At 35.0% G+C, this 21,606-nt stretch overlaps 1 protein-coding gene across 2 annotated transcripts in view; it reads left to right on the top strand.

Annotated features, from left to right (window-relative positions):
• The window catches only part of LOC121323547 (calcium/calmodulin-dependent 3',5'-cyclic nucleotide phosphodiesterase 1A-like), a 92,241-nt gene that overhangs the window by 56,560 nt on the left and 14,075 nt on the right, over positions 1-21,606 (top strand). Inside the window, exon 1 of one of the 2 annotated variants that reach the window (XM_041264663.1) lies at positions 6,042-6,311. The exons of the other annotated variant lie outside the window; for it this stretch is intronic. Coding sequence (XP_041120597.1) covers positions 6,262-6,311 — 50 coding nt within the window. The 5' untranslated portion in view covers positions 6,042-6,261. Of the gene's footprint in view, positions 1-6,041; positions 6,312-21,606 lie in introns of those variants that run through there. 2 annotated transcript variants of the gene reach the window in all.

Raw genomic sequence — 21,606 nt, forward strand, 5'->3', positions numbered from 1 at the left:
CGATGTAAAATCTCCGATACCTCAATTGTAACCATGGTGACATGATGATCTTTTTTTTTCTAATATTGATTATATATTGTGCATTCTACAGTGTATCAGAATATACAAAGATAAACTGACAAGAATCACATTTAAAAAAATCAACCTTGAGGTGTGAATGGCATACATTATACGATTGACTCAAAGCTAGTATTTATTAGAGACCATAGAATATGGGGCTTTGCAGAACTCTTCAGAAAGCAAGAGCTATGCATTCATTCATAATTGTAGAGTAAATGTTAACATCCAGTAATTTCACACAGAGATTTCAGGAAACATGTTCATTATTTTAATATTGATAGTCCACCATTACCTGTCCTTTTTTAATATACAGTAGTGTCCATTAATCATGTCTGAGGTCAGTTTTGTTGCTGCTCGCACTCCATCCACCCATGCACCAAAGAGATGGTTCTAGCTTCTGCAGAAAAGTGACCTACAAATATGTTACCTACACATGACCAATAACAGCAGACAATGAAGATATAATCAAATTATCTAATTGCAAATTATCACTATTTGTTTATGGTTTCTAACAGTTAAAGCCTGTCCGCTAACTGTCTATATAAACTGTACTAGAGTGTGCCACTTGGCATTAATTTGTTTTTGTTCTCTCAAACACAAAAGGAGTTGTAGTAAAAAGATGCACAGGTGAGATCAACTATGGAATTGCAATTATTTCAGTTTGACATTGGCATTGCGAAACAAGTTAACTGAACCAGACGTATCATAATGTTGCACCACTCGCATTGTGTTTAAACTCATTTTCAAAATTCATATCTGAACTGGACTACATAAGATGTGTATTACTTTATTTTTGGAACAGTCAGAAATGACTTTGCTGCTCAGTGTAGACTTAATGTAAAGAACATATGCATTTTGGATCACTAAAATGAACAAACACTGCACTGTATGAGTTAAATAGTCTGGACTGGTACTGCACTTAATTACATATTTAATATAAGGATATGTTGGTACTTTATAAAAACATTGGGAAAGCACATGGTAGAACAATTAGAATGGCATCCAAATATAGACTCAAACAAATTCCATGCACCACAGCCAATACCAATATTCTTCTGGCACAGACCCAAGGCATGTTGGGTTGTGCTTTAAATATAACCCATGCTGAATAACAGATATAAAGTGCCTTGCAATGGTTGCCGTTTCAACCAATCAAAAATAGACCCGCCCCAAGTGTAAAACACTCTCAGACAGCATAGAAATTCAGTGTTTTTCTGTGTCATTCTGCAGAAAACGGATTCCTAGGATCCCTGGTTATCAGGTTCAAATTGCCAAGATTTTTCATTTACTTTTTTTGTTCAGTTTTGACAGCAGCATGCTGGATTTGAAATATTTGTATCCTGTCCAAACTTAAAAAAGCAAGTGAAGAACTAAATGAGCTTCATCACAACAGAAAGAAGAGCAGTGTTACTGTTAAAGGGAGACTTTGTTAAATGGATCATTTTATACGCCTATGCTACCGTAAACATTGTGTTTTTGTATGGTGTTTCAAATTTGTTTCCACCACAGTTCCACACATTTCAAGTCACAGTAGCTCTAAAGCAACTCCAGAGAGCCACTTGAGAGTAGTGGTGGGCTTCACAGCGTGTAACTGTTTACTCCTGTACTATTGTCAGCAGGCGGCGAGAGCTGTAACCTAGTAAACCCTCATTTCTTTCTGTTCCCAAGCAGTAACAGAGCTGCTACTAGACCCATTGAAAGACAAATTCACTAGCCCAGAATTTTGAGTGTCCGCAAAGTGTCACACAAAAGTCAAACCATGTTGCGAGTGAAACATGCATGCTAACTTAGTAAACATTGTTACCAGTGTATTGTCCCATGGTATCATTGCTTTATCTGTTCTCGTATAGATAGATAGATAGATAGATAGATAGATAGATAGACATTTCTGATACTACAAATATTAATAAATCATATAAATAACATGTAATGTTTGTCACTTAAGGCATCTCAATCGTAGAGAATATGCCATGATTATACGGTACCGGATTTGACTTTTATGGTCTAATAAAATAACTCTTTGAAGAGACCGACTTACTGGTCCAAATAAATTTATATATTATATATATATATATATATAATATATATATATATAGATATATATATATATATACCACACACAATCAGCACTTCGTATAATAGCAGTCGTCATAATATTTATCATATATATATATATATATATATATATTTTACAAGTTAACCTTGTTCAATATATATATATATATATATATATATATATATAATATATATATATACATATATCAGCACGTTGTATAATCAGCAGTGATATATTAGTCGTCATATATATATAAATATATATATATATATATATATATATATATATATATATATATATATATATATATATATATATATATATATGCACTTACCCATCACCATTGTTCTGATACATGCCACAAATCAGTCTGTTTTGAATGTGCAGAGTTAAACAACGCTTCCTCCAGTTTCCCATGACAAAAATGCAGCAAAAACAAAGTGAATGAGACAAACTATGATAATGTAAAAAAGTTAATCATTAAACAGTTTTAAATACAGTGGTGCATTTTCAAAAACAATCTGTGATCTATAGTTGCTTTTGTGCATTTTCATTTGCAAGTGAACTGTGAAATTAGGGCCTTATCGAGCACTATATTCTGCAATTTTGAACACTGACTTTGGATACTGTTTTAAATGTGCCTTTTACATTTTATGCAGTTCTGTGAAAGGGTAACATTTTGACTTAATTTTGCTGTTGAGGCGTTAATGGGGAATTGTACATACTTCTACAATACGTATGTGTTGTAGCACTGAGCTGCGGGGTTTCAGAGATATATTGAGACAGACAACAGTTGCGGTTCAAAGCAGTAGGAAACCGCTGCATGTATTCTTTTTTTTTAGCTTTTACTGAACAATGGCTCTCTTTCTCGCCTCTCACTCGTACACTCAACCTCTTCTCTCAATTCTCCCAATGTCAGGTCCTGCATCTCTCTATCAGAATGTCATCTCCACACACACCCCAAGTCCCTCCCTGTTCCTCACTCATTGGTCTAGCACTCCCTATTTCTGACTGGTCGTGTCAAACTTGCTCCCACCCCCCTTAGTGAAACACTCACACACAGGCAGTTTCAGCTGTGTCACACAAGCACCAAAATACACTACCAGATCGGAACAAAAATAACATAGTTTACAAACACACATTATTTACAGTCCCATCCCCTTCCCCAGTCCATAATCAGGTCTATTCCTACATTGTCTTGCAAATCATGCCCCCGCTACAGTATATATTGCATTACAGTCCACGTGTTGTCTCTTTTGGCAAGTGTATTTTTAGACTCATATCGCCCTGAATTAAAATACGCCGCAGCGTTTATTTTAAATTGATCAAAATGACCAGGGCGCTTAAAAGAGGGAGGCCTTTATTAATAATACTACAATTTTCAAACGCTTGCAATATTGTATTACTTGATTTATCACATTTTAGAAGTATCGCGGTTGCTTATTTTCTGTAATATGGTAGCCTACCTGTATGAAGCAGGGTGTGTGGCTAACCTACTTTGACTACAGTACATTTATCAGTGACAGTTACCGAGAGCCTATTAGGTGGGAGTCAGAAGGTCAGAGGAGTACTGTACCAGCCAATCAGGAGTGTGTATTGGTTGTTAAGGGGCAGGCAATGCTGATGTGGCAATTAAATCCAAGAGTGTGAAGTAGATGTTATTCTGCAACAAAAATTACCTCAGAGTATCAGTTTGATTTCTGTAAAAACTACAATATATCTTACTGGGTTATTATTTTTTTCTCACTGTAACTTGCTTGTTTGTAATTTCTCTGCGAGAGAAACCGAAACTAAATATTCTCATAGATAGTAAGCACGTTGTTTTTATTTGTACGGGAATTACAATTAAACTAAAAACAAAACAACAAAAGCACCTATAAGAACTTCAGAAGGACCTCTGTTCTGTACGTTGTTTATCTTGCATTTTCTTTCAGAACTGTCCTACCATAAAATAAAATCTGCTTACTGTGTGTGTGTGTACATTAGTTTGTAATGTACGTGCTAGATTGAGGCTCGCGTCTCTTCGGGGGCGTTACATGTACATCGTGTTGCACATTTATCTGTTTACTGTGTGTTTTTTTTAGTAGGGGGAGAAAAAAATACCTTAATGTTTCTTTATTGATAGAGGTGTTTTTTTGAGGGTGGCCTCTATTATAAAGCTGATCAATGACTGCACCATCAATATGAGGGTATTTCAATTCAAGGGCGTTAATTCGGACAAGGGTTGGTTGGAACGGGCCAAAATGAAATAATCAGATATGCGTCAAACTCGTTTAACTGTCACTGAAGTGAGTGCTGACTGTAGCCCTCAATCAAGAAAATAGGTGGGGCAAGGTTGGATAGTAAATATAACTTTATATATTTTGTTCAAAAATAGCTGATACAGCATATGTAAATAAATAAATAAATAAATAACAGAAAATGTTTTTTGAAGTTCATACTATAGTTTTTCTCTGTCTCTTTCTGGTTTGCCGACTCCTGCGTAATCCAATTTATATCCCGCCCGTCATATTTGTTTACATCGTCGAGTTGAATTTGTTTGAATTTCAGAAAGTGACAGTGATGTTTTAATCAGCATTTTAGTGTTTAGAGCATCTTTCTTTTGTAGTGTGTTTTGTAATTCATTTTTCTGTGCAGGGGAGAAAGGCATTCCTTTAAAAAGGGGTGGGACTGAGTGATGTGAACCAATAACATGACACACCAAGACCATTGACCTGCCTGTGGTGTAAGGATGTTAGGGCAATAGTTCAATCTATTTTTCTTCCTGTGACGGGGTTTTAACCAATCACAGGCCAGGGCTTCCAATCACTGATTCATATGTGTGTGTGTGTGTGTGTGTGTGTGTGTGTGTGTGTGTGTGTGTGTGTGTGTGTGTGTGAGAGAGAGAGAGAGAGAGAGAGAGAGATAGCGTGCCTGCTACAGCCTGAGGGACACACAGTGAACACTCTGCAGGATGGGGGGGGTAGTTTGTTTTATCTACTAGTGTTCAGTGTTAAAATTCTATATTCCTACTTCTTTATTTAACTTTTCATTTATTAAATTTTATTATTGTTCCTAATGTTTGTATTGTACTTTGTAACCCTTTGGCAATACCAAAGCAGTTACAAAGTACAATACAATGTTGTCATGTCAATAAAGCACCTTTGAATGTGAATTTGAATTTGAGAGAGCGAGAGAGAGAGCTAGAGAGAGAGAGAGAGAGAGAGAGAGAGAGAGAGAGAGAGAGAGAGAGAGAGAGATTTTTTTAAATTTGTCCAGTGAAATAATGAGCCTTTTTATTATATTTCCTCCTGACTGGTGGCTTACAGCATCTATAATCGATGCACTATTCTCTAAGTAATGCAGCCTTCAATGCTAGCACTGTTCTTAGGTATTTTAACTCTTTCCTATAATAGATTCCACATGCAGTAGTGGAACCTCTTTTGTAGACGGAATTGAAAAAAATTAAATCTACTGTTGATTCTATTATTTTAGGCCTCTTCCGGCATCATTAGCAGTGCCAAAAATGATGAGCTCTACTTGGTTTTGCATAGCTTGATCTAGACATCATCCACAGCGAATAAAAACCAGACTGTGAAATAATTACAATTTCCTGACGTGTAGCCAGCCTTACAGACCAGACTTATAGCTACATTCATTTATGTACTCAACTTCACTTTTAACAGCTTTCTCAAAGTTGTCACATGGGACCTCTATAACAGTTGCATGACTTTTACTGGAGAAATGATAAGCAGCTTTCGGCTTTAAAGCTAACCTCTCTTTTATAGTTCAGGGTTTCATAACTTCAGTGTATGGCAGCGTAGTTCACATGACTACAGTAATCTAACACATTTGTACCTGGGCAGCTCCTGGCAATGTGTCAGACGTCTCTTGCACAGTTCCTTTCTCCTGCCTCAACTTGTCTCCCAATGCTTTACGCAGGCAGCTCTGTTTGGTGGTGCACAGAAGTGCCTCTGATGTGGACTCTATGGCCTTGTTTTACTAAGCTGTCAGAGAGAGAGAGGGAGGCTCTCCAGACACAAAAAGTACAACCTCTGTGCTCACAACGATGTAGTCGTAGTAGTAGGAGGAGGACAGCTGTTTTGTACCAGGCTGCTGTGGAGTTGCATCCTGGAAGAAGAAACTTTGCTTTCTCTCACTTTTAAATGGACTGTGTTACTATCAAGAGGAAGTTACTCCACAGACCCATCTTTAGGTAAGTGACTTGCAGGGAAGTTTGATAGGAGAAAGGGGGAATTCATTTAAAATCTTCTTCACCTTTTCTTGACATCTGATTCCTATTATAAACCTAATAACCAGTGCGATATAGTCTTGGTTGTGAGACTTTTCAGTAGCAGTAATTCAGTAAAGTTGTTAAAACTTCAACAATAGTTGTTGCAGGGCTGTTTTTTCCTCTCTTATCAAGTATTTTATTATTAGCTCTGTACTCTGAACAAGTTGTAAAAGCACTTGAAACATTTGCAGACATTGGAGGTAAAAAGGCTATTAGATGTGGAACATTGTTTTTTGGTTCACTGGACTGAACAGTATTGCGAGGGTTTAAATGTTTTATTTGGTTTCTTTTTGCATATATGATGGCATTCAAAGCTGAGCAGCAGCGGTTGGATATGTTTTGCAGTGTTAGTCACCTAAATGTTTCTCAGAATTTTTTTAATGAAACACTTGTTGACAAGAAGTAGTTTCAAGTCAAGCAGATCAACTTAAGGATTTGTTTGTTAAGACACAGTTCAAAAAGAATGTTGTTTTGATGTTGCTGAAATGAAAGGAAATTGTTGGAAATCATATGGGTGGCGTGCAATTGTTGTATGGTTTTTCCAGATGAGGAGGCCAGCTTTCTCTATGTGGATGCTTAGCCGTCAAACGGGGGGGGGGTTGGGGGTGGGGGAGGGGGAATGGTTGAGAGTCTGATAGGTTGCTGCTAGAAAGCCTACATGAGAATAACATTTTTCTGGCAAGGATTCTGTGGCTGGAAAAGGAAAATATTGCTCCGGCTATCTTTTGTTTATAACAAGTGACATTTTAAGCACCACTTAAATTCCCATTGGACAAGACTTGATGACATCTGCAGTGTATCATAGCTGTGAGCTTGATATGATAAATACACCAGTTCAAAATGGGAGGCATTAGTGAATAGCCCATGCTGTCACCTTAACAACACCACTGTCCAACTAAATGGGGCCTAATGGTTAATTTTTCTCAAAAAATCTTAATACAAATGGATTTGCAATCCTTATTCTTAGAAGTGGTTAACACATACAAATTAAAGAAACTCTCAACTTACATACATACATTTTATTTTGATTTGTATTTCAAAATTAACAAAAGCAGCCTGTTATGTACTGATACATGCCAAAGGTTAGTTGTCAGTCAGGGGTATGGGACTAGATTTGCAAAGGTTTAGGTTTAATATTTTAACTAAAAATGAACTGTTGTTTGTAGTGTGCTTCTACCTCTATATTAGGTTTTAGTATATATAACACATATATTCACTTGTATGGTACTTTGTTTATTCAACATTTTTATATACTTCTTTTCCATACAGGGCACAATGTGATTCTTATGTTTTCTGGGCCAATGAAAATAAATGTGGTTAAAAAAATAAAATAAATTGTGGGGTTAAATACATGAATTAAAACTCTTTTTCACTTATCTTGTGTGTTGGACACTGCCAGGTACCAACCATGATGAAGACTTTCGACATCCTATGAATCAAACAACTTCTTATGTCTTCAACGACACCCTCCTATGGCTTGATATATAGTTAGAGTATGTAACAAAAACAGATGGGTTCTCTCAGCAGTTTTAAGGGATTAACACAGGGGTGGGCAATCCTGGTCCTGGAGGGCTGGTATCCCTCCTGTTTTTGTTCCAACTGTTCCTACTTAATTGGACCAAGTAAGCTTCTAATAAGCACATAAGAAGTAATTTAGGGTCCGGTTGGAACAAAGACCAAGAGGGACACCGGCCCTCCAGGACCAGGATTGCCCACTCCTGGGCTAACACTTCAAAGCCTGCTCTGTGTAATGAACACATTTTTTTGTAATACTGTATATAAACATACCCCTAAACAAGCAAACTCATGCCTACTGTATACTTTAAACTATGCAACCAATAATTATTTGTGAGATGAAAATGTAAGAAACTATGGTGAAGCAGAGAGATATATTATTTGTCTGCTGAGACTATTGTTCAATCCACAATATACTGGTATGTACTTTAGCAGAAGTTATTAAAATACAGTCTGCGTCTGGAGGTATGCAGGCATCTGTCCTGAACATGTTCAGTCCCGTTCATCCCCCATATTATATATATATATATATATATTTTGCATCTAGGGGTTCTAAAAATGTTCTTGCTTCCCAGACCCAGAACCTGGGTTACAATGCTTAATAACTTGCGTAATAGATTTTGGCTTCACATTTATGAAACCAATGATTATTATCAGTTCAGGGTCTGTTGGCATTTCTGTTGTGGTTACAGTGTGTGTGTGTGTGTGTGTGTGTGTGTGTGTGTGTGTGTGTGTGTGTGTGTGTGTGTGTGTGTGTGTGTGTGTGTGTGTGTGTGTGTGTTAATGTTAATGTTTGAACTATGTTTGGGTTGGATTGAGTCGATGTACAGTATGTGACAATGATTCTCACCCACCTTTCTTCCAACGCTACCCCACCATTGTCTGAAGGGCCATTCCATGAAAATGTTTGTTGAACTGAGTCATCTTGTCCAGTCTAAGATTATTTTGGCAATGGATCACAGAACTTGGGTAGTCTGATTTTAACAATGTAGCCAATGTCTACATTTAATTGTATTGAATGGCACTCAAGCCTTCATTGGCAAAATATAGCAAAAATACAATTTGAGAATAAACACATGAACTTAACTTCAACCTACTAAATGTTAATTAACAACATGCTGTGTATACAGCAAGATTCCTTTGATATTGTTGCAGTATTATAAAGACTAATGTACTGCAACACCATTACATTACATCTGTAATACATCCACACTAGGCTGTTTGCATTCATTTTTTAATGAAAATGCCAGAGTTATAAAGTAATTTTGTTTCAATACCCAAAAATGGATGATTCCTGGCTTAGCTTTCTAGAATGTTAAAACACTTTAGCATTGTAGTATTATAAAAACATTTGTGTTGTTGAACTTGCCCACATTAAACTTAAATTACTTTAACAGCAGTGCCTATTTCAGGAGGCAGGTTATTTCAAATTAATTTGTTTCACATCAATCTTGTTAAAAAGTGTGATTTTGTTTTAAATTAGACAGTTACATAACCATAACACAATTGGATTCTACAAATAATTGACAGTGGGTAATATTTTTTCATACCTTAGGCATTCGTATGACGACAGCACCAGATGTATAGTGTTTGGATGACTATTAAGAGAATTAATATTTGTCTTGTTAAAAGTTAAGTGGTTTGGTTATTCATCGTGTGTATTCTTTTTTCTTTTACTTTTTTCTTCAATTTAATCATTGCAATCCAGATGGTTTACAGAAACCAAAATAATGAATGTATTTATAATCATCACTGTATGGAAGCCATATGTGCCTCTGTGGTACAGTAGGCCAGATAACGATATCAAAATAAAAAATAAATTGGTAGAATATAAAGCATATTTTTGTCATTGTCCTCATACTATGAAAACAACACAGTCTAGTTGTGAGCCAGTTAAGCACTGAAAGTAGCATGTTCAAAACCAGGGCCTGTGTTGTTTATGATTAATCCTGGTTCAGCCTTATTTGCTATGTAGTTACATAATAAGACCTTCATCCATTGGTTTATTTGACATCCAAGAAATTGTGTCAAACTATATTTTGGTTTTCAGTAAACTTAGCCCATCAGTCATCAACAAATACAGACAAAAATGCAGTTGCCTGGCAGAGACTGTAGTCTGTGTTTTTTTTGTTTTACTTTTGAATGTTTATGACAGAACACATTGACATGTCTAGAGAGATATTTGTAAAGAAGTATACACGTCTTTGAACAACATACAGCTACAGCCAAACATGTTGAATCACCTCAAATTTCAGGATTGAGACATAATTAAAAAAAGAACGTATGAACATAATTTACATCATGTAATCAAATAAACTACAAAATAATATGGCAAAAGTCTACCGGAAGCCATAATAATAGTACAGTATTTCATGTTAGATTTCGAAATGTCAAATTTTTCAATTTTTGTCAACTACAAAGCGGTATGTAATCCATCAGATTTCATTTGATTTTAGCAAAATGTGTTAATTCTATAGGGTGATGCAACACTTTTGGCCATAGCTGTAGATGGAGAAAATACATTTTTAAAAAACCTTTAAACTTCGATTAAACAAAAACTTCAACTCAGACATCAAAGAAGACTTATTTTGTTAAAGGTGTGACCTTTTTTGTTGTAGTTTTCTGAAAATTAATAAATCACTTTGACAGTTGTTAAGTTGTTTTTGGAACCTTTTCTTTTTTTTCAAAACTGCTGGGCAAAAGATGTGAAATAGGAGACACCAACAAGAACAGATGTCACTCTAGAATTATATATTATATATTATATTATATTATATAGTCACTAAGGAATGGTCACAGATCCCTCCAAAACACAAGTACTGTAAATACATTTAATCAGCGCTGTCCTGGTGTACCCTATTCACAGTGTTACAGAAAATGCTACTTGTCTTTTTTTTTTATCCAAGCCTTGTAAGAACTTATTTCTAGAAATAAGCAAACACACTTATATACAATAATTGTTAGGCACTATAAAATACTGCTATTATTGCAAAACAAGATCAGTTCATATTTATCACTAGCTTGCCTTTTCTAAATTATACTGTTTTGAAGCAATATCCGTCATTGGTAGCACAGTTTCCAATTTCGTGTCTTTGAAACTGTGTTCTAAAATGGCTATACAATGAAACACTGGAGAAGGAGCAGAGGAACAGGAACAATTTAATCATGTTTATTCATGAGAACTTTAAAAGTCAAGTCACATGTTTCACACTGTTGCCATCCAAGGTTATGAACACTTTAGCATCAGTGCCCAACAAGCCAAAAGAAACACATTTGTTAAACAGTAACCAGTCATTTTATGGGGTCAAATTTATCAGAAAATACAGTTGAATCCATAAAAATATAACTGACAAAATAATAATAAAAGAAAACAATAACAACCTGTATGACTATTTTCAAGGATTTCAAAGTGTGCTTACTTTGTTTGTTATTAATAGTTTTTATTTTATAAATGTTGGAAATTGTATTTTGGTGTTTTGACCTTGATAAATCTGCCTCAGGTTGCTCATGGAGTGCCATACAACCTATTTCAATAAGTTTCTTGTGTTTAAGTTTCTCCAGGATGCTCAGCCATTTCCTGCTAGTGTGAATATGCAGAATAGAATGCTGGTAGTCATTAAGAATATCAGTGTGTGCTGACCATAGTTCTGTAGGTGACCAGGTACAAATTACAAAGTTATCAGTAAATTATTATTATTTCAGGTGGGAATACATACTATATAATATTGTCTAAGTTTAGAAAAAAAATCGTGAGACGTGCTGTACAGTACAGCACTTTTAAATAATTGTTTCTGGTCAAGGAAATTAAAATTTAAAAAAACATTTAAAAAGCTGCTTTATTAGCTACACTTGTGTAATTTGCATGTACTGGACTCAAGTTTACGAGTGCTTTTCAGAAACAGTTTTTAAACCGTAGGTTTGTGATCGTGTTTATGTGTTATCGGAATATACGGTAGTTCCTGATTAATAAGCTTAACTTTTTGACGGTCACCCTAAGGATCACTATCAACAATCACCAATCCAAACTGTATTAACCCATGATGGATTCCCTAGTATGAATCTATAGAAACATTCTTAACTTGCCAGCATGAGTAACTTTACTCAGACGTATTTAATGAGCAAGCCCAATTGGCTGTTTTTGTACATGAAATGTTTTTGGTAAAATGCATATAGTATTGAAATAATGCAATATGGTATGTAAATAGGGGTGTTTATTAAATAAACGAGAGAAATCATGGAAAGGTTTGAAAAGTTCCAGTAGTTAGCCATAGGAATGTTATACATTTGGAGAGTTAATGATTAATGACACATTCACCTGGGTTATTGGCATTGTCTCAGGCTCAACAGGAAGGGAATTTTAAAAACAGTTTTCTAAAATACATAGTCTAAGACCGTTGTCAAACTGTGCAGTTTTAACTGAAGAACTGTTTTTCGTACTGAATCATTAAAGTGTTCAGTAATTTTTAAGTGCTGCTGCATTGAACTAAAATAATTCCAAAAATCTTACCATTCTTGCACTTCCATTTGTTATATACTGTAGGGCTTGTGTATAGTTTTGAAAGAAACATAGCATGCTGCTGAATACTAAAATTATGCTTTCCATCCATTTCACTGTCTGTCTGTCTTTCAAATTTCATAACTCACAACCTACATAGGTTATAGAGGTCATTGTCATGCAGGTAGAGTAAGACATATACAAGGAATGTGGGAAACCTTTGATTTTTGACCTCCAGGTCAAAGTGGCAGAATTCTAAGTCACTTCTCCATTTTCGACATGCTCACAACAGGAGTAGAATCGATGGTCTGATTTGGATAATATTTTTTAGAATTAAACAGTTAGATCTGAACTTAGTTCCTATTGTAGATGAAATAGCCTCTGTTTTTACTTTTATCAAAGTACAACTGACCAAGAACCAAAACCATTGATCTAACAGTGTCCAACTAAGGGGTCTCATATATCGAAATATTGGACAGGAGTTTCTACCATACTCTGGTCATCACATGTGATGATATGTAGGCGTGCATTCAAACAAACCACTGCATTGAGTTGCCTAGAATTTAGGAAATATGTAACAGTGATGGGAGAAAGAGAACTGTATGTACTGTAGCAGTAGGGCTGTGTGGGCGGCTGCTTGTTGCACCTGTGATTGTTGGCAGGGACATATTTAACCCCATCCCTGCCAACCTTCCATTCCCACACACACACTATTTACATTTTAGGGTTTTCGCCCTGCCACACTTACATTTGTAGCCACACAGGTTTAAAAAAGTTGCATTTTATGTATCCACATAATACTGCGGTAATTTGCAGGTCAGATTTTATTTCCCAGACGAGTAACTTTGAAACCACTAAAAAGGAATTGTTTATCCACAACATTTTCTTTAATATTCTTCTTGCCAATTCTATCAGACCATGACATCGTTAAAAAAGTCCCATCTTTAGAAAATAAGCATGTCTAACCATTCCACTTGCTGGAAGGACTGATCTCCATCCCCTGCCCTCTGGGGGTCATCTCTGGAATGAGGTGACAGATCCAGGGAGTTTTACAGCATAAGGGCACCAGAAACTCATGGGAAAATGCTTTCTATATATAACCTTACTTCATTTCTTACTCCACTGCCTTTTTTGATGTTGCGTCTGTCCTTCCAATTTCCTTTATGCAAGCCTTGTGCACATTAATGATAAAGCATTATAAACACTATGCAGTCTTTCAAGTTTTAAAATTGCAGTCAATGCATTATAAATGCATTTCATATGAAAATACATCTATTTTTTATTTAATTTTTTGTATAATCGCACCTGCATCTAAAGTATTTATTTGAGATGTTTGCTTGAAAAGTATTCACTGTGGGTGCACAATTATATGTTCAGTACATCAATTCTTTAGCATCCTAATCTACCGCTTGGGAATAATCTTTAGAGTGGGTTCTAGGGTGTTTAAATATAACATAATTTTTTTAACTGTTTTTCTTATATTTACACTGAGGTCATCTTGAGAAAAATAAATGAATAGGAAAGACCTTGGAGAGTTATGAAAAAAAATAAACAAATCTAGACTGTATAATAGTGGAAAGAATGGAGTTAACATGTTGGATAAGAAATCTTAGGCCTTACAGGGTGACAACCCTTTATCAAAAGGATTCTGTCTTAGTATCCAAGCTTTACTGTTAAAGTTAAACTGCTCAAGTTCATAGGACGTAATGGGCAGTTTCTATATTTAGCTTTCTATGTAACTTACCAGATTTGAGAAACTGTACACATAATATTCCTACCTATTCCCTGATATGATTTGATCATTTAGGTTTATATTGCAAAATATATATTCATTCTTAATATATATTAGTGGACATTTTTTAATGGACATTTCCTTTTAATTATGTTTTATTACCAAACTTAGTCCAGAGATGATAGACAAAGAGAAGGAGAAGTGATACCTTTTATTGGACTAACTAAATAATAATTACTCACAAGCTTTCAAGATCCTCAAAGGTCTCTTCTTCGGGTGAAAGTAGGAAAGAGGGACTGATGTTCATTGTACATGGAAAACGGTTACAGCAGTTAGTGTTTGGTCAGATAAGGCAATAAGTCACAGACTGCAGCTATGGCTAATTTGTTCATTTTATGACATGCATGCTTCTAGCATTGTTTTCATTTATAAGTTGTATGCTTTTCCTTAAGCAGTGGCTTCCTTGGTAGAGGAAGGGATTCAAAAATCATGCTAATTATTTCTTTAGAAGGTATTAGACATCGTCTTGTTAATGTATCAGACATAATGACTGACTTTAAACTTGTGTGTCAGCAATTGGCACGTGAAAGGCCCCATCTTGCTAAAAGGTTTTCTTTGAGCATGGTAATTTATGTTTTCAAGCAACTTTTAGCCAAGCCTTGAATGTGTAATATGCTATATATTTTTTGCACTTAGTATAATTGCACTTGTTATTGATTTACTTGTCTAATTCAGAAAGTGCCTCTTGCAATCCGTATTAATGTGTCAACCAATGTAACTGGAAAGGGATTTATTATCTCATTGGAATTTAATTAGATGAAAATTTTTACACACTTTTTTTTTGAAGAACTATAAGAACTACTGTTTAGTTTAGAGCTCATATTATAAAATATTAATGACACGCATACATGTAATTTTATAAATAGCTAGTTTACATATTCCTATAAAACTGTATTGCTGAAGCTTCTTATAACATGTATAACATGTTTAAATAAAGTGTTTACTGAAGACTTCACATTTCAGAAGAGAACAGTTATCTTATAATATACATAAAGTTTACATTTTTTTATGTTCTGCAAAAATGTTCATGAATTAAGTCATTCTGATTATTTTTTCCCCATTGTGAATCATGTAAATACAATGTGAAGTATGGAAATGAAATCATAGATTACAATAGAATATATTGTTGTCATCTCATGCAGTACTTAATGTGGTAGATATTTAAGAACCGTTTTTTATGTTTATTGCTGGTAAAGCTCAAAACACAGACTTGCAATGAACCATTTACTAATGTTTTACCTGAACAGTATAATAATTTGTTTTGATTATGTAATGATTGTCTAACTTTGTATCTTTACAAATGCCACCAAGGATACTGATGCCACCAAGGGGACAGAGGAGCATTTCAGGTTGTACAGGGCAAGCATAGAACTAGAAAAAAATAAATAAATAAAGCAAAATGTTTTAGATACCAGTAACGGAGGACCTTACTGCAAGACCTTATTGTGGGCCCCCCTCCCCAAACATTAATTGAACCCTTATTTATAAACATCAAACATACCAAAATCAAGTGTTCAGTATTTAACTGTATTTAATTGTCAGCATGTCAGCATGTATGAAACAGTATGTAATAAGAACGTTTTCTACTTGCCTGCTTTTTAATTTTGCGCACATCTTTACATCCAGCACTACACTATTTTTTAATCATAAACGAAAAGGTTTAATCACTAACCATACCACGATTCCCCAATTCTGCGATCACAGAAATTGTTACAGAATTCACAGACATTTTCAGAAATTGTCTAACATAGGAAAGAGTTTTTTTATTATTATTATTTTTAAATCAGAAATACAGGCATGTTAATTTGTTGTAGTTTATTTTGGAGCCCGCAGCACCTCCCTACAGCTTCCATCTAAACTACAGGTTGAATTGTGCACACAGAATATAACTGCAAATGTCTGTGCTGAATAGTACCCCAAGACCTTCCTTGAAGACGTGCTTCACACCAGCCTCCGGGAGGAAAAAAATTAGGATAACTAAGACAATAGCAATACCTGTTGAAATGAGGGAGGATACAATCGGAATTACTGTGTTACACCTGCAAATATAAATGCAAAGGATATTATCATTATTCAAAAATAAATAAATAAATAAAAACTTTTGACCCCCTCGGGGCCCATGTGCAGCTGCATCTTCTATTGCTCCGCTACTGTTAGATACATATTCACACACTGTAAACACAGGCCAGGATGAAATTTATATTAGAGAAACTTGTGCATTGTTTTTCTGCTTTATTATTTTTTTAGGTTTAATATTATTCTGTTGGGGGAGTTTTCATTTCTTACAATTATGTTTCCCTCTTTGCTCTCCTTGTGACAGAGTACAAAAAGGAATTCATACTGTGTTTCTTTTCGTTTCCACTGATAGAGTAGCCATTTCTGATAACATCCAGCACAGCCACAATTGCATTCTGCACTTAGCAGCCAAACATGAAACCTGCATTGTGTTATGAAACTGTTATCAGTCATTTTACACGATTATTCCAGCAGTCTCCACAACCGGCGTGGTTTAAGTCACAAACACCCCACACTTACTGACATGAGGTAAAAATAAACACTGAGGGTGTTTGTCCCTTAATTAACTATCCGAATAGCAACGCTATAGAGCATTGTCAATGTGATTTGTGATATGGTTTGCTAACGGCAAATCTGCATAATGCTTAAAATGAATCCTTCAGTAATATTCCATATACATGGCTTTCTAACACTGGTCTACTTCTGCATTGCCTGTTTATACGATTGCTGTTAATGGCTTTGTTAGAATAGGAATTAGCAGCATAGCTTACAACAGGTGTGGTGTTCACAGGTCAACTCAAATAAAGAAATCTAGGGCAGAAGTCCAACTGCCTGAAATTTTTCCCAGAAATTCACAACATCATATTAACTTTAATTGACCCAGTCTTTAACCAGACACTTGAAAACCAGACTGAGGTTTATATTCATAAAATGGCACAGAATGCAAACATTCCATAACAGAACACGTTGTTCTCTGCATGCTTTACAAATTAATCATGAAAAGCTCATTTATTTATTTTGAGTCTCTGACAGTATTTTCCCATATACACAGACATCCGGATTGATTGTTTTATTTTATTGAAGTGCCAGCTTCCCAACATGTTGGTATTAAAATGCCCTTTTCAAGGGAGCTAAGTTAATTTGTAGGTTTCTGGTGGTCATATAAATGTACAGGATATATATATATATATATATATATATATATATATATATATATATATATATATATATATATATACACACACACACACACACACACACACACACACACACACACACACACACATATACATACATACATATATATATATATATATATATATATATATATATATATATATATATATATATATATATAGTAAATATGGACTGGAGAGGAGAGCTATAGTGGAAAATTATTACCGGCAGGCAACCTGGAGGTAACAATAGTCTTCCCAAGGGGCATTGCATTTTCCACTATGAGCTGAGTCTGCAGTACATATTTAATATATGAATCAGTCAAACTAATAAGAGAGGCATGGTTGGATAGTAAATGTGACTTTATGTACTGTAAAGCAATACATATTTGCAAGCCCTTTATTATCATGTTTTATTATGCGTATGAAAAAAAAGTAAACAAATATATTTGTGCTGTACATATAATTAAGTAATATACTACTACCACTGCAACAAGTCATCAACATTTCTGGAGTAAAGTAGGTTTTATGGATATGATTCGCCAAGTATTTTGGTCGCAAATATTTATGGCTTTACAGTATTTTGTTTAAATATAGTTGCAGCACAAGTAAATAACTAAGTAACATAAATAAATAACAGAAAATGTTTTTGAAGTTCATACCACACGTTTTCTTTCTTTCTTTTGTAGTATGTTTTGTAATTACTTGAAGTCACAGAATTGCCTTTTCGCAGTTTATTCATTCAGCCATTTTATCTTGTTGTTAGGCGTGGAGGTGGAGGGCGTTCCTTTGAAAAGGGGCGGAGACTGACAGTAATGTGAACCAATCACATAACAGATGGAAACTATTACCTGGTGATATAAGGATGTTAGGGCAATAGTGTAATCGCTTTTTCCTCCTAAGATGAGGTTTTAACCAATCACAGTCCAGAATTTCCAACAACTGAGAATTTAAAGAAAACGTAGAAAATATGACAATGCAATAGTAAGCATGGGTCTCAGGCCAGCGTAATAAAGATAACGTTAAACAAGCTTAAACCTTTTCTTAACTGACAGGATATCAAGATTTTATAGAAAACAATAACACACAGCAAGGGGCAAGCACACCTCAATAATAATAAATGTGGCAGATATTCTTCTCAGGAACTAAATCGGAAAGAAAACATAAACATAACAAAAACAAAAACATAACAACATCCTGTTGGGTCAGTGATAACTTTGTGATCAATTTTACCATGTGGCTTCCAATCCAGATCAGAGCCTTTCACGGTGCAGCTTCTAAAATGCCTTAAATTATAAAATAAAATACTGCAGCGTTTTTAAAGCACAGTGTTATTAATAAAGGCCACCCTCGTTTAAGAGCCGCAGTCATTTTGATCAATTTAAAATAAACGCCATGGAGCCAAATTTGAAGTACAGTTGTACCACGTCATACAACCCCCTTTATAACGCCACCCTCGCATACTTCCTAGGGATGGCAGAAAGGGATCAGAAGGTTGGAATCCGTGTCTGACCTATCAAAGCAAAGGGTTTTTAAGCAAAGGGTCGAAGCCTCATCTATATATATAATGAATAAATGTAGTGTAAAACAGCGTAACTGTAAAAATAGTTTGACAATAGGCGACATTCATTAAAACTTTTTCGAATTTATATGCAGCAGTATCACATATGTTTATAGATTGTTATACTTGGGAGACATAGGATAGCAATTCGCGGTCAAAGCAAGGTATATATCAATTGTATTGTAATGCAATAAAAAAAATTAAACACATTTTCTCACTGATTTGTCCATATTTCATTGTTAAATTATGATCTTTAACAACATGTTTTTGACACGAGCATGAAGGAAATTCTTGTAATGCCATGTTTGCTATGTTCCATGACTAAACCTGTTCGTTCATTCAGGGAAATTTCTATTTAATCTTATTATTATTATACAGGTTATAATTGGATCATATATTACCATATCCATATACCCTATCAATGTGCATGTGTGTGTGACACAATGAAATACCTACAAGCAAGGGCATGACACTGCCTCCTGAACATAGCTAACTGGTGTACTGTAAAGCATTGATTTAAAGTATCTTCTGACCAGAAAAGCAATGACATTTGAATCATTATCACATGCCAGCGTATTACTGGGGTTCGTTTCAGCTTTGAATGAAGCAAACAAAACAAAGTTGCCTTCGTGAAATGCGGCTGACACCTGTGATTGGTTCGCCGTAGCTGAAATGAAACACAAGATTCACAGAAAACCCCGAAGTAGGCAGACAGCGGTTTGCTTAGTTTCTAAGTCGCTTGTATGAATTACCATACTCCTACCCGCCATCAGATGTCAATGTTGAGCATGAAGCTCCAGTTGCTTCGAATCAGTGAACCAATTTTGAAGCAATTGCTTCAAGTAGCTCCTTGCTTCAAAAAGCCAAATTTTTCCCATCACTAATACCGCCAGCTATGCTTTCTGAACAAATGTCACTAATATAAAAACAGTGCCATTTTTACCCGCTATATCGCCACCCCGCTGTCCGCCAGCTTCCCAAATAATCATGGCCAATTAAAACAACAAATGTATGCAGTTAACCTTTGACTCGCTTTACTAATTTGTTGTTAACTGAACGTTCATACCAATGTCATCAACAATCCAGCTCCCAAAGCAAAACGGAAAGTACAAAATGGCGAGTCGACCCTACATTTATTTAACAGTAGAGCAAAAGAAACAAATCAGCATGTGTGCATCTGAAAATAAGAAAGCAAGACATCACAAATGTTTTCTCGCCTAAGTGAGACATATTGTTAATCGAGTGAGACATACTGTTAAATGCATATTGTATTTACAGAGGTATCATGCATACCAATTATTATGTGTTATTATATTAAATTATGTAGTATAACTCTATACATCTGTTAAGCTATTAAGTACCAAAGATTTTTTTCTGAAAAAATCAGAACACCAGCTGTATTTACATTATTTGGTACATTACATTTAGACCAGGCAGTTAAAAAAATTAGAGTAAGTTATCATAAGAAGACAGTTAAAGAGAAAATTGAACTAACAGGTAGATAGATGCCAGTTAAAAATGCTCCGAAAAATCACAAAGTAAACTGTCCTCAAGTGAGGACAATGGCACTTAATGGTTTAAGGAAACTGATTCCAGTGCAAAACAAAAGCACCCTAATACAGAAGATCCATTTTAATATTTGTAAACTTACATACATAAATGTATGTTATCTGTTTTATAGGCACGTTTTGGCTGTGCATCAGTGGACACACATCACTGTATCTGTTTGCCACTGGGAGCGATTTTAAATTCCTTATTGTTACCTTCATGGAGACAGAAAGGAGAGCCATCCTGTATTATACTGTGCTGGAATTATTGGAAGTAGGGTAAAGGAAGTCATAAATTATGAAGAAAGATGTGATAGGGTCTTTGACCTTTAAGTTTTAGTTGCAGATTGGATTGTAGACTGTAGATGGAAACTGAGCTGGCCCAAGTTTGGTATTAGAATAAGATGACTGGTTTCATGGCAAAGTTAGAAATGTGAGGAAATAAGGCTATTTAATCTTCAGTCCTCACACACAGGAAACAGGAAAGACTGAGCCCTAAATATGACATTCATTCAGATGTTGAACATTTCAGGATGGGAACAAGTCTTGTTACCGAATGGCACAATACTAAATACTAAAAGTTATAACCTATTGCATGTTTTTTCTTGCTTGTTATTGCCTAAACAAATAAGTGTTTTGTCCCCAAGAGCCAAAAAAAAAAAGGCTTTTCTATTTTTATTAGCTCCGGGAAGTAATTTGGGGTTGTTTGCTGGTTTTCCACTGCTCTCCAAACAAATCCATCCCACTCCCAGGGGTAGATTGTTTGTTGAAAGTAAGACGGATATATTCTATCCTTTCCTCACTGCTAAAACAACCCTCAATGAGAGGAGGTTCATTAATTGACTATCATCTGAGGACCAAATCATAATTTTCACAAACTAGGCCCAAATACATCCTTCTAGAGTGGGTATGTCATTGGAAAAAATAAAAAAAAGGCAGACAGCGTTTCATGTAACTTAAAATTATTGAAATTATTATTTTACTGAAATTATTATTTTAAAAAGTTAGAGGTGGTGATAAGACAAATTACAATATTTTTATACACACTGGATTAACACAAAAGTGGTATCTGTGCATTGAACAATATCTGTGTTTTTATTTAATGTGCTACAGCCT

Source organism: Polyodon spathula, chromosome 11 (genome assembly GCF_017654505.1).
Source record: "Polyodon spathula isolate WHYD16114869_AA chromosome 11, ASM1765450v1, whole genome shotgun sequence".
Lineage (NCBI taxonomy): Eukaryota > Metazoa > Chordata > Actinopteri > Acipenseriformes > Polyodontidae > Polyodon > Polyodon spathula.